General features: G+C 42.4%; 2 protein-coding genes across 5 annotated transcripts in view; both read right to left on the bottom strand.

Annotated features, from left to right (window-relative positions):
• MAP3K20 (mitogen-activated protein kinase kinase kinase 20) overlaps nucleotides 1-1,612 on the bottom strand; it is a 91,211-nt gene extending 89,599 nt beyond the window's left edge. Inside the window, 1 exon segment of the mRNA XM_040068870.2 lies at nucleotides 1,470-1,612. The gene's annotated coding sequence lies outside the window, so the exon portion shown is untranslated.
• A 9,375-nt stretch (nucleotides 1,613-10,987) lies between these two features.
• The window catches only part of RAPGEF4 (Rap guanine nucleotide exchange factor 4), a 148,727-nt gene continuing 141,098 nt past the window's right edge, over nucleotides 10,988-18,616 (bottom strand). For all 4 annotated transcript variants that reach the window (XM_040069376.2, XM_040069377.2, XM_040069378.2 and 1 more), the window contains 2 exons: nucleotides 15,369-15,423; nucleotides 10,988-13,834 (listed from right to left, as the gene is read on the bottom strand). In XM_040069376.2, the coding sequence (XP_039925310.1) occupies nucleotides 13,707-13,834; nucleotides 15,369-15,423 (183 nt within the window). In that variant the 3' untranslated portion in view covers nucleotides 10,988-13,706. The remainder of the gene's footprint in view (nucleotides 13,835-15,368; nucleotides 15,424-18,616) is intronic.

Here is an 18,616-nt window from a genome sequence, read left to right as displayed (position 1 = left end):
AGTGAGACTGGAGGCATGGCTCTGCCTACCTTAGTTACAGACTCAACAACATTTGAGCCTGTCCTTTGTCAGAACCTAAGAATTCTGCATAACTTCCATTAATAACATTTCTAATTTTAATTTAATTTATATAGCCATTGCTGCAGAAAAAGGGCTCAACTCCACCTAAACCTGAGTATTGCAGGAAAATAACTTTTAAACCAAGTTGTGTCAATGGCAGAGATTGAAGGCTTTAAAGGCTTCACTTTAAACAGAAAACATTTTATCTCAGAAAACTCCTAAATTTTTCACTTCATTTATATTATACCTCGAAAGTGATGGCTGCCAGTGGTACACACACAACAGCACACAAGAAAGACAAGGCAGCTAAGCCTGCATCCAGGCCCACAGCGCAGCTTGGTCCTGGCACAGGCCAGACTGTAGGATCCGGGCCTAAGCTTGGTCCATGTTTCTGTCTTCCCCTCACAGTGAGCCAGCCTCTCCAGGGTTACCATTATCCACACAATGCCACCGGTATGCAAAGCACATTACGGACAGACAAAATAAGTTGGCTTCAGAGGACTTACAATTCCAGGACAAACTCCTGAAAACATCTAACCACACGCCTCCTGCAGAAAGCTATGATGTTTTCGGGCAGTGACCCAGTTAATCCCGTGCTTTCAAATTATTTCTGCTTCTGGAATTTAGAAAAAGTAACGATCCATGGCTTTCCCGATGGCACTGTCGCAAAAACTCCCAGCAGAGCACACTGGATTACAGGGTAATAGATGGCTCATGCACACGTGCTTAATAAAAGATCATACTGCTGGAAACGAGATAACTTAAGCAGACACAGCAAAACCAAAGACCGACAGCTTACTTAAAAGAAGGAAAAAACCGGAGGGAATGAAAGTCACACGTCAAATCCCAACCCGACGGATTTTACGCCCAAAACAACAGCAAAATGCAGCAGGTGCGCTGCATCTGAAACACGTTCTAAGGAGCGCAGGGGTGGTCGAGCGCAGCAGCCCCCGGCCGGACGGGGCTGCCCATGTCCCGCCGCCCTGTCCCGCTGCCCGCCCTCACGGGCGGCCGCCGCCGGCAGCACCTTTCCCACGCCGGGCCGTCCCGCCCGGGTGTCTCTCGGCGGGCACCGCTCTGCCCTGCCCTGCCCTGTCCTCCCGGCGGGGCACGGCTCGTCCCTACCCCCGTCCCACTGCGCGGCCAAGCGTGGGCGCCGCGCACCACGAGGGCTTTTGGCCAGCGCGGCGGGGCCGCGGCGACGCAAGGTCAGGCCGTGTGCCCGGCCGGCCGCCTCCCTTTACAGGGCTTCTGAAGTTGCTTCAGCACGCGGAACGTCAAACCCGCAGGGGACACCCACGGCCCGGCCAGGCCCGCTGCCCGCCGCCCCCCTCCGCCCGGCCGAATGCGGACCCACCGCGCCGCCGCCCCGAGCGCTGCCTCCGCGGGGGGCGCTTCGCCGTCCTCACCTTTCCCGAGGGGCTCCGGGCTGGCGGGACCCGAGCGGCGCCGATCCCGGAGCCGGCGAGGGAGACTACAACCGGCGCGACCGCGTCTCCCGCTCCGTCCCCCGCGCTTCCGGTTGGTGCCGGGAGCCGGAGCCGAAGCCGCCGCCGCCCCCGCACCGCCTCGCAGCGGCGCCACCCCGCGCTCCGCGCCGGGCCCCGCGGGGAGGCGCGGCCGCCGCGGGCTCGGGGGCGCGGGCGGCGCGGTGCCCTGCCTGTAGGGGGCGCGGTGCCGGCCCCCGGCTGCGGCGGGCGTGGGCGAGCGCGGCCCGCCCGCCCCGGGACACGAGCGCTGGCGAAGGGCGCGCGTGGCCCCTCACGGCCTGCGCAGCCACACCGGGAGCGCTGGGGCGCGGCTGGCGTGGGCGAGCGGGATGGAGCATCAGCTCCTCAGAACCACAGAATCACAGACTATGCTAAATTGGAAGGGATCCACCAAGACCGTGAAGTCCGACTCCTCGCCTTTCACAGGACATCCCCAAGAATCACACCATGTGCCTGAGAGTGGTGTCCAAATGCTCGTTGGCCTCTATCAGCTTAGTGCTGTGACCACTTCCCTGGGGAGCCTGTCCCAGTGCCCAGCCCCACACTGCGTGATGAACCTTTTAATAATATCCAATCTAAACCTTCCCTGACGCAACTTCAGGCCATTCCCTCGTGTCCTGTCACAGGTCACCATACAGAAGAGATCAGTGCTGCCCGTCCTCTTCCCCTCATGAGGAATTAGTATCTTCAATGAGGTCTCCCCTCAGTCTCCTCCAGAACAAATGGACCCAGTGCCTTCAGCCGCTGCTCATACAGCTTCCCCTCGAGGCCCTTCACCTTTGCTGTTGGCTTCCTTTGGACACTCTCTAAGAGTTTTATATCTTTCTCATACTGTGCTGCCCAAAACTGCCCCTAGCACTCAAGATGAGGCTGCCCAAGTGCTGAGAAGAGCCAGACACATCCCTTGCCTGGCTGGCCGTGCTGTGCCTGATGTACCACAGGACAGGGTTGGCCCTCCTGGCTTAGGCTGGCCAGGGAGGATGGTCTCTGCCAGAGTGGCTGTTTGCTTGTTGGTCAGCTGTGCCAAATTTGGGGAGAGTTTCTGGACTGAGTAGGGCCCGTTCTCTTGGGTGTTTCCACTGGACAAGTGCAGCCCAGCCACTGCAGGCGGAAGGAGTCAAGGTACGGGGATGCACTGCCATGGGCAAAGCTTAGGAAGCACAAGCTTCTTCCTTCCAGGGTTCCTGCTTCTGTGTAAGGAAGTATAGCTGGCTAATTTTTTAACCAAAATGACAAGGTGAAGGTAACAAAAACCCCTACAACTGCTTTGTTGTTCTTGTGCCATGGAGGCTGGGATGGTTTTCCCAAGATGCAGCATATTTAAGTCTTGAGTGTCACTTGGCATTGCCAAGATGCTGAGGGTTTGGAGGTCCCACGGAATAGGAAGGGAGCAAGTTTGTTCCTACAACCGGTCCTTCTTTCAGGAATGTGGAAGAGGAGGATGTGACTAGCAATTGTAACTCCCCCATCCCTCATACATATTCATTCCCTGGCTGCGTAGGTCAGAAATGAAACAGCCATACAGACCACTTCTTATCCAAATATTTTAAAGGCATTGAGGTATTCTGGTGTTGCAGAAAAATTTTTGCAAATAGAATCAGCTTATTACTGTTTCAATAAGACAACTTACTGCTGTCACACTTAAAGGAAAAGACTCAAAAGACCTTGGGGGCAAACAATTTTTCTATTGAGAACAGCACATTTTCTGTACTATACAATTCATCGTACAAGACTCAGTGCCTGGTGCTGGTTTACTCTGCACTCCCCAGGTCATTTCCTGATGACTGAACATTAGGATTTTATATTTTTTGGAGAACTGCAGCTTCTCGCTATCTCTCTATATTTGACTGCTGTTGCATCTGCCAAATAAAAGCAGTTGTGTAGCACAATGATTCACAAAGAGCTCTGCAGCATCCCACCAAATCATGTCCATTAATTGTGGATTTCAAAGATGTACAGTATCAAGGCAAACCATGGAAGGACACTTTACTGATTAATGAAATATAGCTATTTAATGGATATCAGAGGCTTTCCTCCATGTTGTATTAGTTTGGCACAACTAATACAACATGGGGGAAAGCCTCTGATATCCATTGAATACTAATATCCATTAAAAATACAAATACTTTTTGTACTTAAAACATTTCACTGAACCATAATTATAGGAGTAAAGTTCAGCAAGATCTTAAGCACTCAGTGCAGAAAGTATGTGAAGACAGTAAGAAAGTAAAAAGCAGACACTGGTGACCCCTTTTCCCCACCAGATAGGTTCAGTATTGCCAGGACAAGCAGTGAAGGCAGTCAGCATGCTTTGGCTTCTCCTGGATACCGCAGTTTCAGGCACTTCTTGTCTGATCTGAGAGTGTTTGTGCTTTCTTACGAACTAATACGCTGGTGAACCTGGGGAAGCCTCCAGTCAAAAGTGCCACATTTTAAAGGGAAACACAAATATCAAACACAAGTCACATGAAACTATGCTCTGGAGGAGGAGAGGTGTCACTTAGTCTCCTAAATGCCATAACTAAAGTGTTTGTCCTTCCTGACAGAGCCAATTGCCAATTAGTCAAATGATTTAAAAATCTCTTTGAACGTTAACTCACCTGTTTCATAGGCATTTTCCTTGAGCACATGCATTCAGACATCTCTTGCTTGCTGTGCTTTGTCTGGGCATTTTTCCCATGGCTGTGTATCTGTAGAGCAGGGATTTACCGTATGTGACTTTAAGCCCAGTTGCAGGGCCTGAATAAACTATTCCAGTAGCACATGAGAAATGAGGGGGTGGTTAGTATTTCCTACTTCAAGAGTAGGAGTGCAGAGTCTGCACCAGGCAATGTGTTCACGTGGCTCTTGTTTAAATCACCTAACTGCACCTGCTCTAGTACAGGACAAGAGGGAGAAAGTATGGAAGTCTGCGTAAGGACTGTCCAGCCCCAGTGCTACACTGTTGTGAAGCTGAAACTGTTACAACAAAGTTTTTAGCGTGCATTTTGGGGCTGGTACTCTTTCTGCCCTCTGGCTAGTGAGACTGGGTCATTTCAAGTTTTTCTATTATCATGAAAGTGAAATTAAGAATAGCTAGAAAAGATCAGAAACCAGTGTAATGGCAGTTCCTTAGGTGGTCCTACTACTGTATAGAACAGTGAGCCAACACATGGTATATGCTTTCCCTCCTTTCTGAGGCAGAAAACTCGAAGAGAGAAACTCAAAAGTTACCTCTGGAGAGCTGAATTCTAATTTCAGGCTTCTTCAATCAATATGGAACAGGCAGAAAAAGAAAATATTTAAAAACTAACAAAAGTTATTGTAAAGCCACAACACTTGGCAAAAGATAAAGGCAGTTCTAGCAGCTTTAAACTCTAAATTTTAGAGTTGAAAGGATGCATATGAATTGTCTGTTTACATCTCATCAAAGGTTGTGTAATTATGTCTCACCATGTTTCAACATGGAAAATACAGTGTCATGCATATGTCCAGGTGGTTTAAATCATCCTGCCTGCCAAAAGCACAAGGCACAGCCCTGCCCTGCCTGTCGAGCCCTGTTCCTGCTGCTGCGCTGCCCACCTCACATTCTGCCAGCATGGTGTTTGCACGGCTGCACAGGGAATTGGGCTGTGCAGGAGAACCTACTGCGGAGAAAACAAATCAGTTTTCACTCAGAGCAGAATGCAGGTCATCGGGCAATTGCACAAAGACTCATGCCAGCACAAAGGGAGGAAAGGAACAAGGGCTGATAAAAGCAGCTGAGAGGGGATGGAGCCTGGAAGTGCTTTTTTAGCAGTGTAGTGGTTTATGCCAGCTTAAACTGTATGTGAAACTCTAGACACAGATAATTTGGAGGTGGACACCTGCTCCATATTTTTCAATTCTCCTTCAAGACTGGCCCAGAGTTCATCTCAGGCTTAATACAGACATTCCTTTGAAGCACGGCTGCTTCTTTGGTTGCTATGGCTTGCTTCCATTTCTAGCTTAAAAAATTGGCCAGAAAACATGGTGGAAGTCATGCCCAGGATATACTGGGAAGGTTGTGCACACTGCTGTAGAAGATGTAGCACTAGTGCATGCTAGTGTTAATCTAGCTAGCCTGAGCAACATTAGCTGTAACTACATGGTGGCATTAGGTTTACGCCATTTCTTCCATCAGATTTGTGATCTGGAAAAGGTGGAAAATGGCTCACCTGAAAGCCCTCTCTACATTATTTTTGCTTGTTTTCCAGACTGAAATACATGCAGGTATGTCTACACGTGCTGCAATCACACACCTCTGCAGTTACACCCTGAAACATAACTAGCAGGATTGGTTTTATGACTAAAAGACAGCTTGCATGGTACTGCTAGCCAAAATAAGCTGCCTTTTCTCTTTCTAGGTGATAGCAAGTGGAAAATCTAAGGAATTGTCTTTGGATTTGGCTCAGAGGCAATCTTGCCGCTCCTGGCGTACATGGGGTGGTGAGTGTGCACCCACAAGCACCAGCATTCCCCATACTTGCACAGCCGAGACTGTGATTCCTGTTTGCTTCAGCAGCCCAGTCTTTGGTGTCCTGTGGGAAATGGCTTCTTCTTGTCCCTCATGGGGAATGAAGAATGAGCTTGTACCAACCATCATCCATCTATGAGACCCATCTTTGTTGTTGTTGTCTTACCTGTTTGGTTTTGGGGTTTTTTTTTGTTTTTTTGTTTTTTGTTTTTTAAATAAGGAATTAATGAAGGTGTCTATATGGTATATTTAATATGAAATTATAAACATACTACTGAATATTCATTTATTCTAAAATGATTAAGCACAAGATTATTTAACATAGCCCAGAACGATTAAATACAGATATGTGGCAGAATATGCTTGTGTGCAATGGGTGTGGATCAAATACCTGCTTTGTGCACAATGGTTTTCAGAACTGGCATGTTACAGCCTGTACACTGCCTTTTGAATAGGCATGTGTGCAGTGTAAAAGCACATACAACTTCTACAAAAATGTCAATATAATTAGTAATGAGAAAGCTGTGAGATGGCAGAATATTAACAAGAAATCCAATTCTTGATTGGTTTACAAGAATGGTTTCCTTATCTTTTTCTGGCACCACAGTTTTTAGCCGATCATCATACTCAGCTGTTATCCACTCACTAGTACTCTGCTCAGCTACCATTTCATTACATACTTTTAATTGTATATATATAGCTCATACTCCTTCTTATATTAAATTTTCTGGTCCAATGGACTTAATTTGTTGTTCTAATTTTGGCAGATTTTTTCCCTAAAGTGTAATACAGCTTAACACTCTTTTCTTTGTTTTAGAGCTGTACTGAATTTATTGTAGCTGTGCCCATTTGTGTTTTCTAATCTGCATCACTCTAAGCTCCACTGAAGCAACAGTCCCTTCATTTCTTTCTAATTTTTTTTTCCCAATATATTGCTCGGTCACAGAGAGTTTGGGGAGAGGCAGACACAATTTCACCACCTCTGAGGACACCAAGGGAAGATAACAACACAGAACTTTCAACTAATGATTTAAAGCATATCATATTTTCTTTATCAAAACAAATTATTACCAAAATATTTTATGTAATTTATCTTTCTTCTGAAGTAAATGCAGGTACCAGAATCATGAAAATTTTGGCCACTATTGGCAGGGAATTGGTTTGAATTACAAAGAAAATATTAATTCCTTTTAATGATATACTGTAGTATACAGTAGCTTACATTTTTTTGCTACTTGTTTAATCCACTGGACATTAATTAGAAACAAATCTGTCTACTGGAGATCACATCTTTTTTTTTTTTTTTCTTTGTATTTAGAGATTAAATAACACATGGAAATGTCCATAATATTAGACTGCCTCAGAAAAGCCATTAATGTAGATAAATCTGTTTAGCTGTATCATCTCAGTCCCTTTTCCTGTGATTCCAAAAAGGGGCAACCAACTCCCCCAAAACACACTATTAACAGTTTCTAGTTATGACAGGAATGAAATAAAAATCCCTGCAAACCTCTTACTAGTTTCTGGCAACAGTGCTAGCTGATCAGGAGCACCACAAAGGCGTTACATGCCAGACAAGAGGAACAGGAGAAACACTAGGGCAGGAATTACAAATGGAAGGAAATGTTGTATTTCAAACAGATACTAGACAGCAACCTGCCAGTACTGCAGCCCTCAAGGGTCAGTCCTACAGAGAATGAGGACATCTAAAGAAAACCCAAGGCAAAACTGTCTCTCTGTTATCTGAGAACATGCACAATGCTGCCGACAGTAGTCCTGTGCAGAAATAATGTACACCTGTGAAAAAACATAAAGAGTCGGCAAATACAGATAGCAGGTTCACTTGCTGGCTTGGACAGCATCTGAAGAAAGAACTATTTAAAAACACAAGAGGTGGTGTTATAATGAGGAAACCATGGAGAGCAGGAAGCTTATGATTATTGACAGAAGTTGATTAAGAAATGGATTATTGTCTGTTAGGATGTTGGAATATCTACTGTCATCTCTATCCTATGTATCTTTATGTAAATTTCCTTTAATTGAGGTATTCATTTACAATCATTATTTTCATTGGTAATGTGCTTTATTTGCATTTGAAAGCAAAAAGAGGAAAAAAAATTAAACACGACTGGCTCACCCCTACCATGTAAGAAAGGGTTCGCTTTTTGTCACTCTGACCCAAATGGATTAGGGCCAGGAAATAAAGGTCAAGCTCTTACCAGTACCCCCATGTGTCACGTTTTTATTACATGGAGTTTCCAAGAAAAATATTCCAATTTGCGTCAGTAATTATTCGTTCTTTATGCATTATCATGTCAGTTTCTGAGTTTATTTTGAATTCAGAAATCACCTTTGAGTGCCAGGCCTATTAAAAAGCAACCCTTTGTGAAATATCCTTCAGCAGTTAGATGTAAGTGATAGATTTTGTAGCTGTACGCGCTCTTTTTTCCCTTTTAAGAATCTCCCCTTCTACAGCAGTACCCTCATCTCTCGAATCATAAACCGCCAAGACCATGGTTGGTTTATACTCTTTGTGGATTTGCAAATTGCTGCCTTAGTTAGAAGGGCTGTAATTACTAGAGCAGTGCACAGGGCAGGTGGGGCTGGAGCCGGTCTCTCCGTGCTGTTGGACAGCGCGAGGTTAAAGTGTGCAGCGACGTACCCTGCGTACTCCTCTAACACTGACCACAGCGAGCAGCTTGATGTCAGATTTTAGCCACCAGCCACATCAGAGAGCTCCCTGTCCTGTGGGAATTGGTTTGGGGCAGTGCTGCACCTTTCCAAGAGAGGCAGAAAGGTGAGGGTCCCTTCCAGCCACTGCGGCCAAATGTCATCACCCCAGCCTAGGGCTGCCCAGTCCAACCACACTGCAATGGGGAGACATCCGAGGGTGCCAGGGGTTCTATGGGCACAGCTACAGCCCTGGAGGCAGGGCTCCGAAGGTAAGCTGCTAAAGAAGTTTCTGGTTTCGCAATTTTAATGATAACTTTTTAATCTGGTCATTATTTTCTTTGATTGCTAATACCTTGACCTCTGGTGACAGCTGCTGCTTATGCCTGCTAAACTTTAATGCAGGCTACAGTAAAGAACATTATGATTATTTGAAAAGGCTGAGTGTAATGCATTTCAGATTAACGGCGAAAGAAAAGCTATTGAAGTTAGAGGTTCACTTTGCCATATCACTCTATGCTGCTTTCCTTATTATCAGTACAAAAAATGAAATGAGAATAGAACATCTTTTAATTTCCTTCTACTATTACCTCTTGATTTGCATTCAGAGCTCCCAGAAGAAATACTGCTGAATTCAGAAGTAGTCTATTTAAGCTGCATGGTGTTTAAAAATTGCTGGAAGAGGTTAAGGTGCGCTATATTATACAGTTGACCTTACTAAGAAGCTGTGTTAACCATTTAGATTTATAATTTTGTTAATTTTTTTTCCCAAGCAAAATTCATTACCTCTCTTTGTACCCCTGAAGGTTAAATCTTTTGATTTATTCCAAACTTGTTTTATAAGATTTCTAAATTATATTTAAACTTCTTGTACTTGTTTTGCCAGGATCTCTGAAAAGAAGCTCTTTTTTTTTTTGTTTCTGTCTCTCTTTGTACCTGGTCTGGAGAGACAGTGTGCCCTCACAATATTTTACCTAGGAAGAAAGAACCCAAACCCTACATCTGCACAGTCCTGAAAATACATTTGAACTCTTTTATCTGGCACTATCATATCTTTGTGGCCGACTAGGTTTGAACAAGATGTCCATGGAAAATAGCTTGAATCCTGCCTTTACCAAACAGTTGTAGCTTCCTGGTGTGCAAGATCCAAGCCTCCCTGGATTTAACCTTTATTTCCTGCCTTTGTCAGCACTGGGCCTGGTCACTGAGAAAAAGAACAAATCAACAACAGTGAAATGTGCCAGGGTAAGGAGAGCTGTACCCTGTGACTCTTTAGGCTCTGCAGCCCTAAACAGAGGTGTTTGTGCTCTCTACTGCTGCCTGAGTAAAAAAAGGTCAATGGCGGAACCCTGTAATGCAGAACACTTTCCAAAATGCCCAAGGTGTCACCAGCCTGGCTCAGTGGTTCCCAGCAGTGGATATTTATTATGGTCATCTTTCATCTGAAAACTCATACTACAGTTATGAGTAATGAGTTATGAAAACTCATACTTACAGTTACAGAGTTACTCTGCCAGTAAATACAACAGGACCAGGAGTTCTGGGCCGTGAGGCCAAGCAGCAGGGACCAGTCATATCAGCACTGTATTGCCTGTGACCCTCAGGCATAACCATCATTTAGAACAGGTTTATATTTGTTCAGCCTGCAGTGTTGCAATGAGGAGGGGGTTGTGCTGCAGCATTTATGCCGTTCACGCCAAGTGGGTGTGATGGAGGTGCAGGGCACCTTGGGTCCCACTGGAGGACCGCGGGACAGAGACAGGACAGACAGCTCTCTAGCTTCCCCTGGAAATGGCCCTGCCACATGATCCCCCACAAGTAATGGCTGGCCACTCTCCTGCAGAGGTAGCTGGCATGGGCCAAAACCAGGCCAAGTGCTGAACCAAAGCAGGACGGATGGACCATGAGCAGACAGTTGCTGGGGATTGCCCAGCTCCCTGAAGCCAGGCCTGCAGGCCGGCCGGAGAATCAGCAGCAAGGGGGTGTCTGCAGTGAAGCACAAACAAGCTGTGAGGGTAAAGTCAGGATGATGTTTTGACATTTCAGTGTTTCTTGAGTTCCTATTCATTCTCCGCTCTAGTGCAACAGTCGCTTAGACTTCCTACAGCAAGAGCAATTTATTGACTTCTGCCTTCCTGTTGTAAAGTCAACACAGGGAGCAAGGGCAACCCAGGACAGATCCTTCAACCAGAAGGTAGTTTTATTCCTCTAATCTCTAGGTATGTAGACAGTGATGAGAACCATAGCAACTATCTGAGCCACTTGAATGAGTTAGATACAGAGATAGCAACTCTTGTCATTTATACAGCACCCTTTATTGGAAAATTTAAAAATGTCAGATACCAGTTTCATTGAGTAGGTAAACTGCATTCATTTGTTGATATGGAGGTGCCGTAAAACCTCTCTTTGTATCACTGGGATACAACTACACAACAGAGACTGCTGGCAACAAATAAGTAAAACAGTTAAAAGTTATGAAGAAGAAAAGAATAAACCAAGGGGATAAAAACATATTAAACGGATGAAGAATTGGTCTATACGCAGAGCCAAGCCAAAACTTGGCAGCTTGATAAACCAGCTAACACAGAAGTAGCTGTGTCCAAATGAAGGTCCAAACAACAGGAACAAACCTGGAACAAATGAAATCATGAACTCAGAAAAGTTACAAACTGATTGCAAAGATAAAAATGCCTGTTGAATTAATTGTGTCCTTGTAGTTTATTCTACTGCATACTTTGCTTCTGGGAAGATTCTCTATCTGAAAAAGCCACATGAAGTATATTCGTCAAACAGCACAAATGGAAATAAATATTTCTCACTTGAAATAATAAGACACAAATTTGTCTCTATGTTATTAGCTGGTTTTCCTCTGAATCATCTTGAACGTCTAGTCAGACAGCAAAGTTAAAATAAATTATTTCATCATGCTGCAGAATATTTCTTAACTGTGTAATTCTTTCCTTTGCAGAATGCAGGTACCAAGCAGATTGTGGTTCCATGTGTCAGCATTTCCCTGGTGACTCTCAGCTTTTGCAGAATTTATGTTTTGACTAAAATAATGTAATTATTTTTAAAAATTTAAAAAAAAAAAGTATGTGTATACTTATTCCACACAGTCCTGATCAATGCCAAAAAAAAATATACTTAGTCCAAAGCAAAATGTAGACTATATCAATAAGGTCATCTCTGAAGCTTAATTATGAGATAATAGTTGCAACTTCTAATTTCAGGCTTAATCATTTTTACGACAACCAGCTTCACAGCGCAGAACCAGCGAATGCAATAGGAAAGACTTTTGCCATTTGAACATCATCATTCCCTTGGCACGCACTTGGCCGTCATCTGGGCTTGCCCAGCAGTAGCAAAGCCATCCCCAGGAGCATTCAGGAGGGGAAAGGACACATGCCAGGCCACCTCTCCCCCCGTGGCTGCAGGCCCTGAGAGACCTCCCTGTGCTCATCGAACCCAGAGGTCCCTCAAGCGCCATGTTCACCAAGGTCTTGAGTTTGCCAGCCTGAGGTAAAATCCTGCCCAAGGTAAGGCAACCCGCAGTGCTCGCATAGTGACTGAGCAGGGCAAACGAGTCAGATAGCTAAAATGAAGAAACTTCCAACTTAAATGTTTTCTCCTGAGAAACAAATGAGCTAACAAGACCACGGTGTTGCGTCACTGCCAGACTGTCGTCCCCCGCGGCAGGCATGGATCTGACCGGCTTTAATCTCACCGTCCATCTCCCAGCGCATGAAGGCCAACCTGCTGGGTTTGAGGCCCAGCAAATGACAAGCCAAGTTTGATATATCAGCCAATTAGTAGCATTGGTATTTATGCAGGAATGAAGCTGAAAGTGCAAATAAGGCCAGTGACTAAACCTTTCCAGCAATTACATTTAATAAGGTACTGCATGTTATTTACAGAAAAGATAGATCACACAACTTCTACATGTAGATGCACACGTGTGTGAAGACGAAAGCTGCAATCTCATAACATGCTAAACGAAATAAATAAACCAGAATTATTTGGGCACAATAACTATTACATAAATAAATATTCTAGAACATAATGAATTGACATTTATTTACAGTCTATTGAAAGTGCAAACAACTGGCTGAAAATTAAGGTATTTGTAAATGCGTAAGACCAGAAAATGTGTTAACCAGCCACGATTAATTCTAGCTGAAGTTTAAGATTTCAATGTCCAGGAAAATATTCTCTTGAAATCCATTTGTGCATATTGTGCTCTTTTTGAACCAGTCTTTTGCTACCTTTAATGTTATTGATTTTGATGATGTTACTTTTTAACTAAATTTGTAAAAACCAGATTGGTAATTTAAAAAGAAGGAAGTAAAATGTAAACACTGATTAATCTATTTATCATTCAAAATATTTTCAGTCCTGTCAGTTTTCTGAAATGGCCACACTGCTTGTAGTAGTAGACTGTATGATTAGGATTAAGAATTTTTCTTACTATTTGTTGTATTTAAAATGGAAATATTTGCAAGTCTTCTCTGAATGGAACTATACCTTGGACTGCTCTTGAACCTGCATTATGTCATCAGATCCTTACATCTATCTTCTATTGAGGTCAACAGTAGCTGAGCAAGCTAAACTGATGGTTAGTTTTGGTCCTGACCTGAAGCATAAATCATAAAATACAGATTCTTAATTAGGGAGAAGAACCCACTACCCACCTTAGAACTGTTATAAGTTTTTGTGCATTTCCCACTAACTATTCTATGTTATCTTTTGCCCTTTTTTTAATCCGTATGAGATATCACTTACTACACTTTAAGATGAATTAACAGTTCCCCAACATGGCCACTCATACACCTACAGTGCATACATTCTTCCTCAGCCAAAGTTCTCCAGCAGGCTGGTACATTGTGCGTTGCCTAAGACCTTAGAGTATGTTTTTGCTTATTTTTGTAGTGGCAGTGCAGTAGCAGAGAAAGTGAAGTTCTTAACAAGTGACCTTGAGAGGATAAAAGATCATTTCTCATCATTGCTTCCAATGTTTATGCTCGGCGCGGTTCCAGTCGGTGAGACATCTGTGATAAAGTTCTCTGGTTGTCAATCACATTTAATTGCCGCACGTAGCTCCGAACATCCTGATGGTTTTTATTAGTTAGGGCTGCATCAGGATCTGGCGAAAGAGAAATGATGTAGGATTGATACACGTAAATGGACAAATGCCTGAACAAAATGCACAACTCTTTACAAGCTGTTACAGGAAGGACTAGATCCTGGTGAGTTAAGAAGGAAATATTTAGAAATTGCTCTCTTTGAAACCTTTCCTCTATATCTGATGGTCTTTCTGGTTACTACCCCCACAAATTAACTTTTCTCTTCGATATCCTTGGCTACTTTTACTAAAACTGATGGTCCTTGGTTACAGTTTTACACATCACCTTATCAGGCATTAGCTATAAATTGTACAGCTAATAAGTACAATTTAAAACTGCTCATTTGCTTTTGAACCAGCATCTTTCACAGATCCAAAATTAGGTAATTGATTTAAGCCTCTTTTCATGCAATATTCTCATTTCTAGCTTAGTATTAAATATTTGCAACAATGTAGTGCTTAGTGGCTGCCCCATTCAAGCCACAGAATTTACTACCTGTTTACATCACTTAGCATAACCACATTATACCTACTCCAGCAGAAGTTATGGAATACTACCGAGTTAAATTCTAAATATCTTCAGTCTCACAGGGAACAGCTCACAGTGTAATGTAATATGTGCAAGGCAACTTAAATTCAACTAAAAAATTATACTGATGCATCTACACTGCATTACACATACACACACAAAAAGCATGGAATTTAGATCCAGTAGATCTATATACTGACATTTTGTTATATCATGCATAATGGAGATCTGCTTCCATTTCTAAGTATGTGGAGGTATCGCCCATGCTTAATACATCAACATTAAAAACACAAATCCAGAAAATCCTGGATTTTGGAGGAAAAAACATCTCTCTTAATTTCTACAATTCTACAAAAAATTCGACAGATCTTCTACAGATAAGCTTTGACTCATATGGAAATAAACTAATTTTTATAAAAATATAGTTTTATATTACTTATTCTGTTATTTGAATAAAAGGAAGAGGAAGGGTGCTGTGAGTCAAAATGGATGATGTGCTGAGGAAATGTGACTGAAACTGACCATACACCTCAATGGGATGAGAACCACAGAGGAGCCTGTTTGACCATATAGCTCATCTTAAATGACTTCAAGCAAGTTATGGTAATTATACTGAGAAACAGGTTTTAAATTCACCACCTTATGCAGTTATGTCATTTATAAAGGTCATGTCTCCAGACAGGTTTCATATTTAAACAGCATTTATCCAAGCAAGTATCTACGTGCTCCTACCTGCTAGACTTATTTCAATCACTTCAGAATCCAATGGCTAATTTCAGCTGGCTCTAAATATGACAGATAGGTAGAGACCTCACAGATATACAGCTCTTTCACGTGCATGGAAAAGAGATAGAGAAGAAGGGGTTTATCCGAGCTTCCTGAAGGATATTTCACCCCGTGAAACATCACAGGATGCGAAGGATCACTGGAAAGCAGGCTCTCCAGTTCTGGTACACACAGAATTAGTTGTAATTACTGTAGCTACTGATGATAATGGCGAGGGCACAGATGTTGTAATACACTTACTGAAAGACTGGCTTCGGCAGAATTTCACTGTCCTGACAGTGTTGGCAATCATGCGCTGGAAGGAAAAGATGGGATGCAATCAGAGAACAAGCACTGTATTTCACCATCATTTAAATGAAGCACCTAACTGTGCCTGAATGTGAAGACATATGCCAATAAAAGCAGTCATATGAATGAAAATATAATTTTAATGCTGATACTTTCATATATGGGGTGTGATTTGCATTTACACAGGCTTTAAATAAGCGTGAGTATAATTTACATGCGCTCAGAGAACTCTTTCCCTTGTCTGAATGCTGTAAAAGGCCCTAAGTAAGCACCTTCAATGTGCATTTCTTTGATAACATCTTACCATATTAAAATGTAAAAGGAACACCCTGGAGTATATACACGTTAATTTAAAGACCATCAGCTCCTAACAGCAAGGCCATTTCTAGAATATATTCAGCAATTAAAGAGCTTTCACCTTTTATATAAACTCGAGTTTAAAACGCAGTCCTTCTGGAGGATGACAATGTAAATGAGCACGAGAGGGCGATTCCACTGGCAGAATGCTCAGCTCACAGGTGAGAAGGCCACTGTCAGTGCTGTGGCCGGCAGCCAAGTTTCATAAACAGACCTGTTACACAGTGTTACTTTGCATAAATGTATCTAACTCAGCATGAAAAGCGCATTCACTTCTGGTGGACCCTTCTACTGACAATTCACCAAAAAAAAAAAGCAGAAGTCACTTCAGTCCTTCTTGGCTGTGCTTCCTCTTCAGCGAAACAGACATCATTTCATTCAAATTCAGTTTCAATCAGTGCACTTGCTGTGATAAATCAGATGTTATTTAACAACAGCTTTTAAGAAAGGAAATTAGGTAAGTCAGAAAGCAAAACATTAGTTCTGGACTAATTAGAATTTTAACTGGTTTCTGTGATTAGCACCACAGAATTAATACACCCACCAGTATGGGGCAGAATTATGCCCTAAATAATGTCAAATAAACTGAAACTTCAGCACTTAGCTAGATAGTTTGATTCAATCCCTGTTATAAGGACAACATTTGTTTCAGTTTCTTTTGCTTAGGTTGAGAAAAAGTAGAGGAGGGAAATGCTATCCTCTATCAGACTCTAATGTCTGTGTTCCAACACAGCTACATCTTCTAACACAGCGCACTCTCATCAGGCTGCCTCACACATTATGGAAATTTTGTGTGAGATGAACAAGTTAGTTAGTCATAAGCCCTCACAAAATGGAATTATATATCTCTTACTAGTGAACAATAAAGCTTGGGGCATATGCTCCTCTAAATTCATTATAATCCTAAATAAAATCATAATTATAATCTTAAATGAAAATGTTACAAATTAAATAAGTTTGTGAAATCTGTCATTCCAGAAGTGGGAAGCACCAATTCCTTACATGCACACTGCATAATCTCAGACATTTTAATGTACTGTCAAGCATACAAAAATGGTTTGGTTGGTGGGCATAAGAAACACTACTGATAGATCCCTTACTAAATGTTTGTGGATTACACCTTGTATTATCAAATGAAACTCATCTAAAATATGTTAATTCCAAAACACACTTTCCCCAAAGATCTAGGGAATCTGGATATGGATCTGCTTATGCTGTTCCTAAAGTTCTGTGTATCTACATGTATAATTGAAGTAAGAGAAAATTTTATCCTATGGCAATTTTCACACCTCTTCCAGCCATTATTACTATGCAGATTTTCTAAGGCACTTACCTTGCAAACATTCTCACAGGTGCTTAGCATTCAGCACGTGAATAAACTCCACTGACTTCAATGGGACCTCTTAAAAACCCCAGGTAACTGGGATAACTGAGACAGAGCACACTGCATGGAACAGTGCAGGTTTTTCAGTCTAACCCGATCAAATGTAAATCGAAACAACACGAGCATATGAACATGACTGTTTCACACCTCTGGAGCTTCATATTTGGCTCTGTTACGTGATGCTGCTGTTTTGATTTATAGCAGTTCAAAAAATACTCACCTACAATAACTGTTTCAAGGAGAGATCATAAAGTTGAACTGCACCAGCCAACCTGATGAAGTTTCAAGACTGCCTAGCTTCAAAGGAAGCTTTGCTAAGGACACTTCATTTTTAGGAAGATAGCTAGTTCTGCTTGATGTGCTTACTAGATGGATTGTTAATACACACCCTAATTTTTCATGCCTGTAAGTGTTTAGGTTTTGAAGCCTTATAATACTCTTTGGAGCTATTATTATTTAGCTTCATATATGAAAACTTAGATTTATCAAAAAAAAAAGTGTTCTTTGGAATAATTTTACTCTTTTTTTTCTTGTGGGGAATTTGTTCTCAAAAGAAGAACATTCAGAATAAATACTGTAATGCAGTACTGTACTGAAAGAAAAATTATGGGTGTGTAGTGAAGGTTTTTAAAAAAAGTTTTTGCTTTTTTCAAATTTGCCATTATGTGGGCTCTTCTAGGCAAGGAAAATGGAAGTGGAAATGGACTTGTCTGACTTCTGGTTAAAGGCTGAACTGCCTGGCTTCCTTCAACTGGATGAAAGACTTAATTTTAAGGGGTTTCTTTGCCTTTTCCTGAGGATAATGTGATTCAATCTGTGCATTCAGAAGTATCCCGGCAATGATGAAATACAAACTAATGAGGAAGTGGGTGTTAAGGCTGAAAAAATGGAGAAACTGTGGCCCAAAGACAGCACCACTAGCCAATGGGGAGATTCTGAAGCATTATGACTCTTTGAAGAGCTCTTTTCACATTATTTTTTTTCGAAGTGCTGTTCTGCTGTCTCATAATGTCTAAGCTCCTGGCAGTTCCTCTTTGTAAGATACGAAGTGAACAGAAAAACAGGTTATGAAGCAAAAATGAAATTTCCCTTCCTGAATCTCATAGATAAGTTAGATTGCCTTCTTTTGATGCAAGAAAACTAGCAACATGTACAGAAAAAAAAAAATCAGATGGAAGTTTAATTGCCTGCCCCTTATAGTTTTTTCTTCAAATACAGGATTACCTCTGGTCAAAGCTTGCAAAGATTAATCTCTGTTCACCTGCAGTGCTAAGCAAGATCACTATCAAAAAGCCATACAAACCTAAATTTGGATCTTTCTGACATAGAACCAACGGCATAATATAACAAGTAATGGCTACTACCAGCATGCTGTGTATACACAACAATACCCTTCCAAGTTTTACGGTCTGGAATTGTGGCAGCAGGCCAGCACATTATCTTCTAATCCATTCCAAGC

The sequence above is a fragment of the Hirundo rustica genome, chromosome 7, assembly GCF_015227805.2.
Source record: "Hirundo rustica isolate bHirRus1 chromosome 7, bHirRus1.pri.v3, whole genome shotgun sequence".
Classification (NCBI taxonomy): domain Eukaryota; kingdom Metazoa; phylum Chordata; class Aves; order Passeriformes; family Hirundinidae; genus Hirundo; species Hirundo rustica.
Note: the sequence above shows the minus strand (reverse complement) of the source record. Positions and strands in the feature narration are given on the sequence as shown.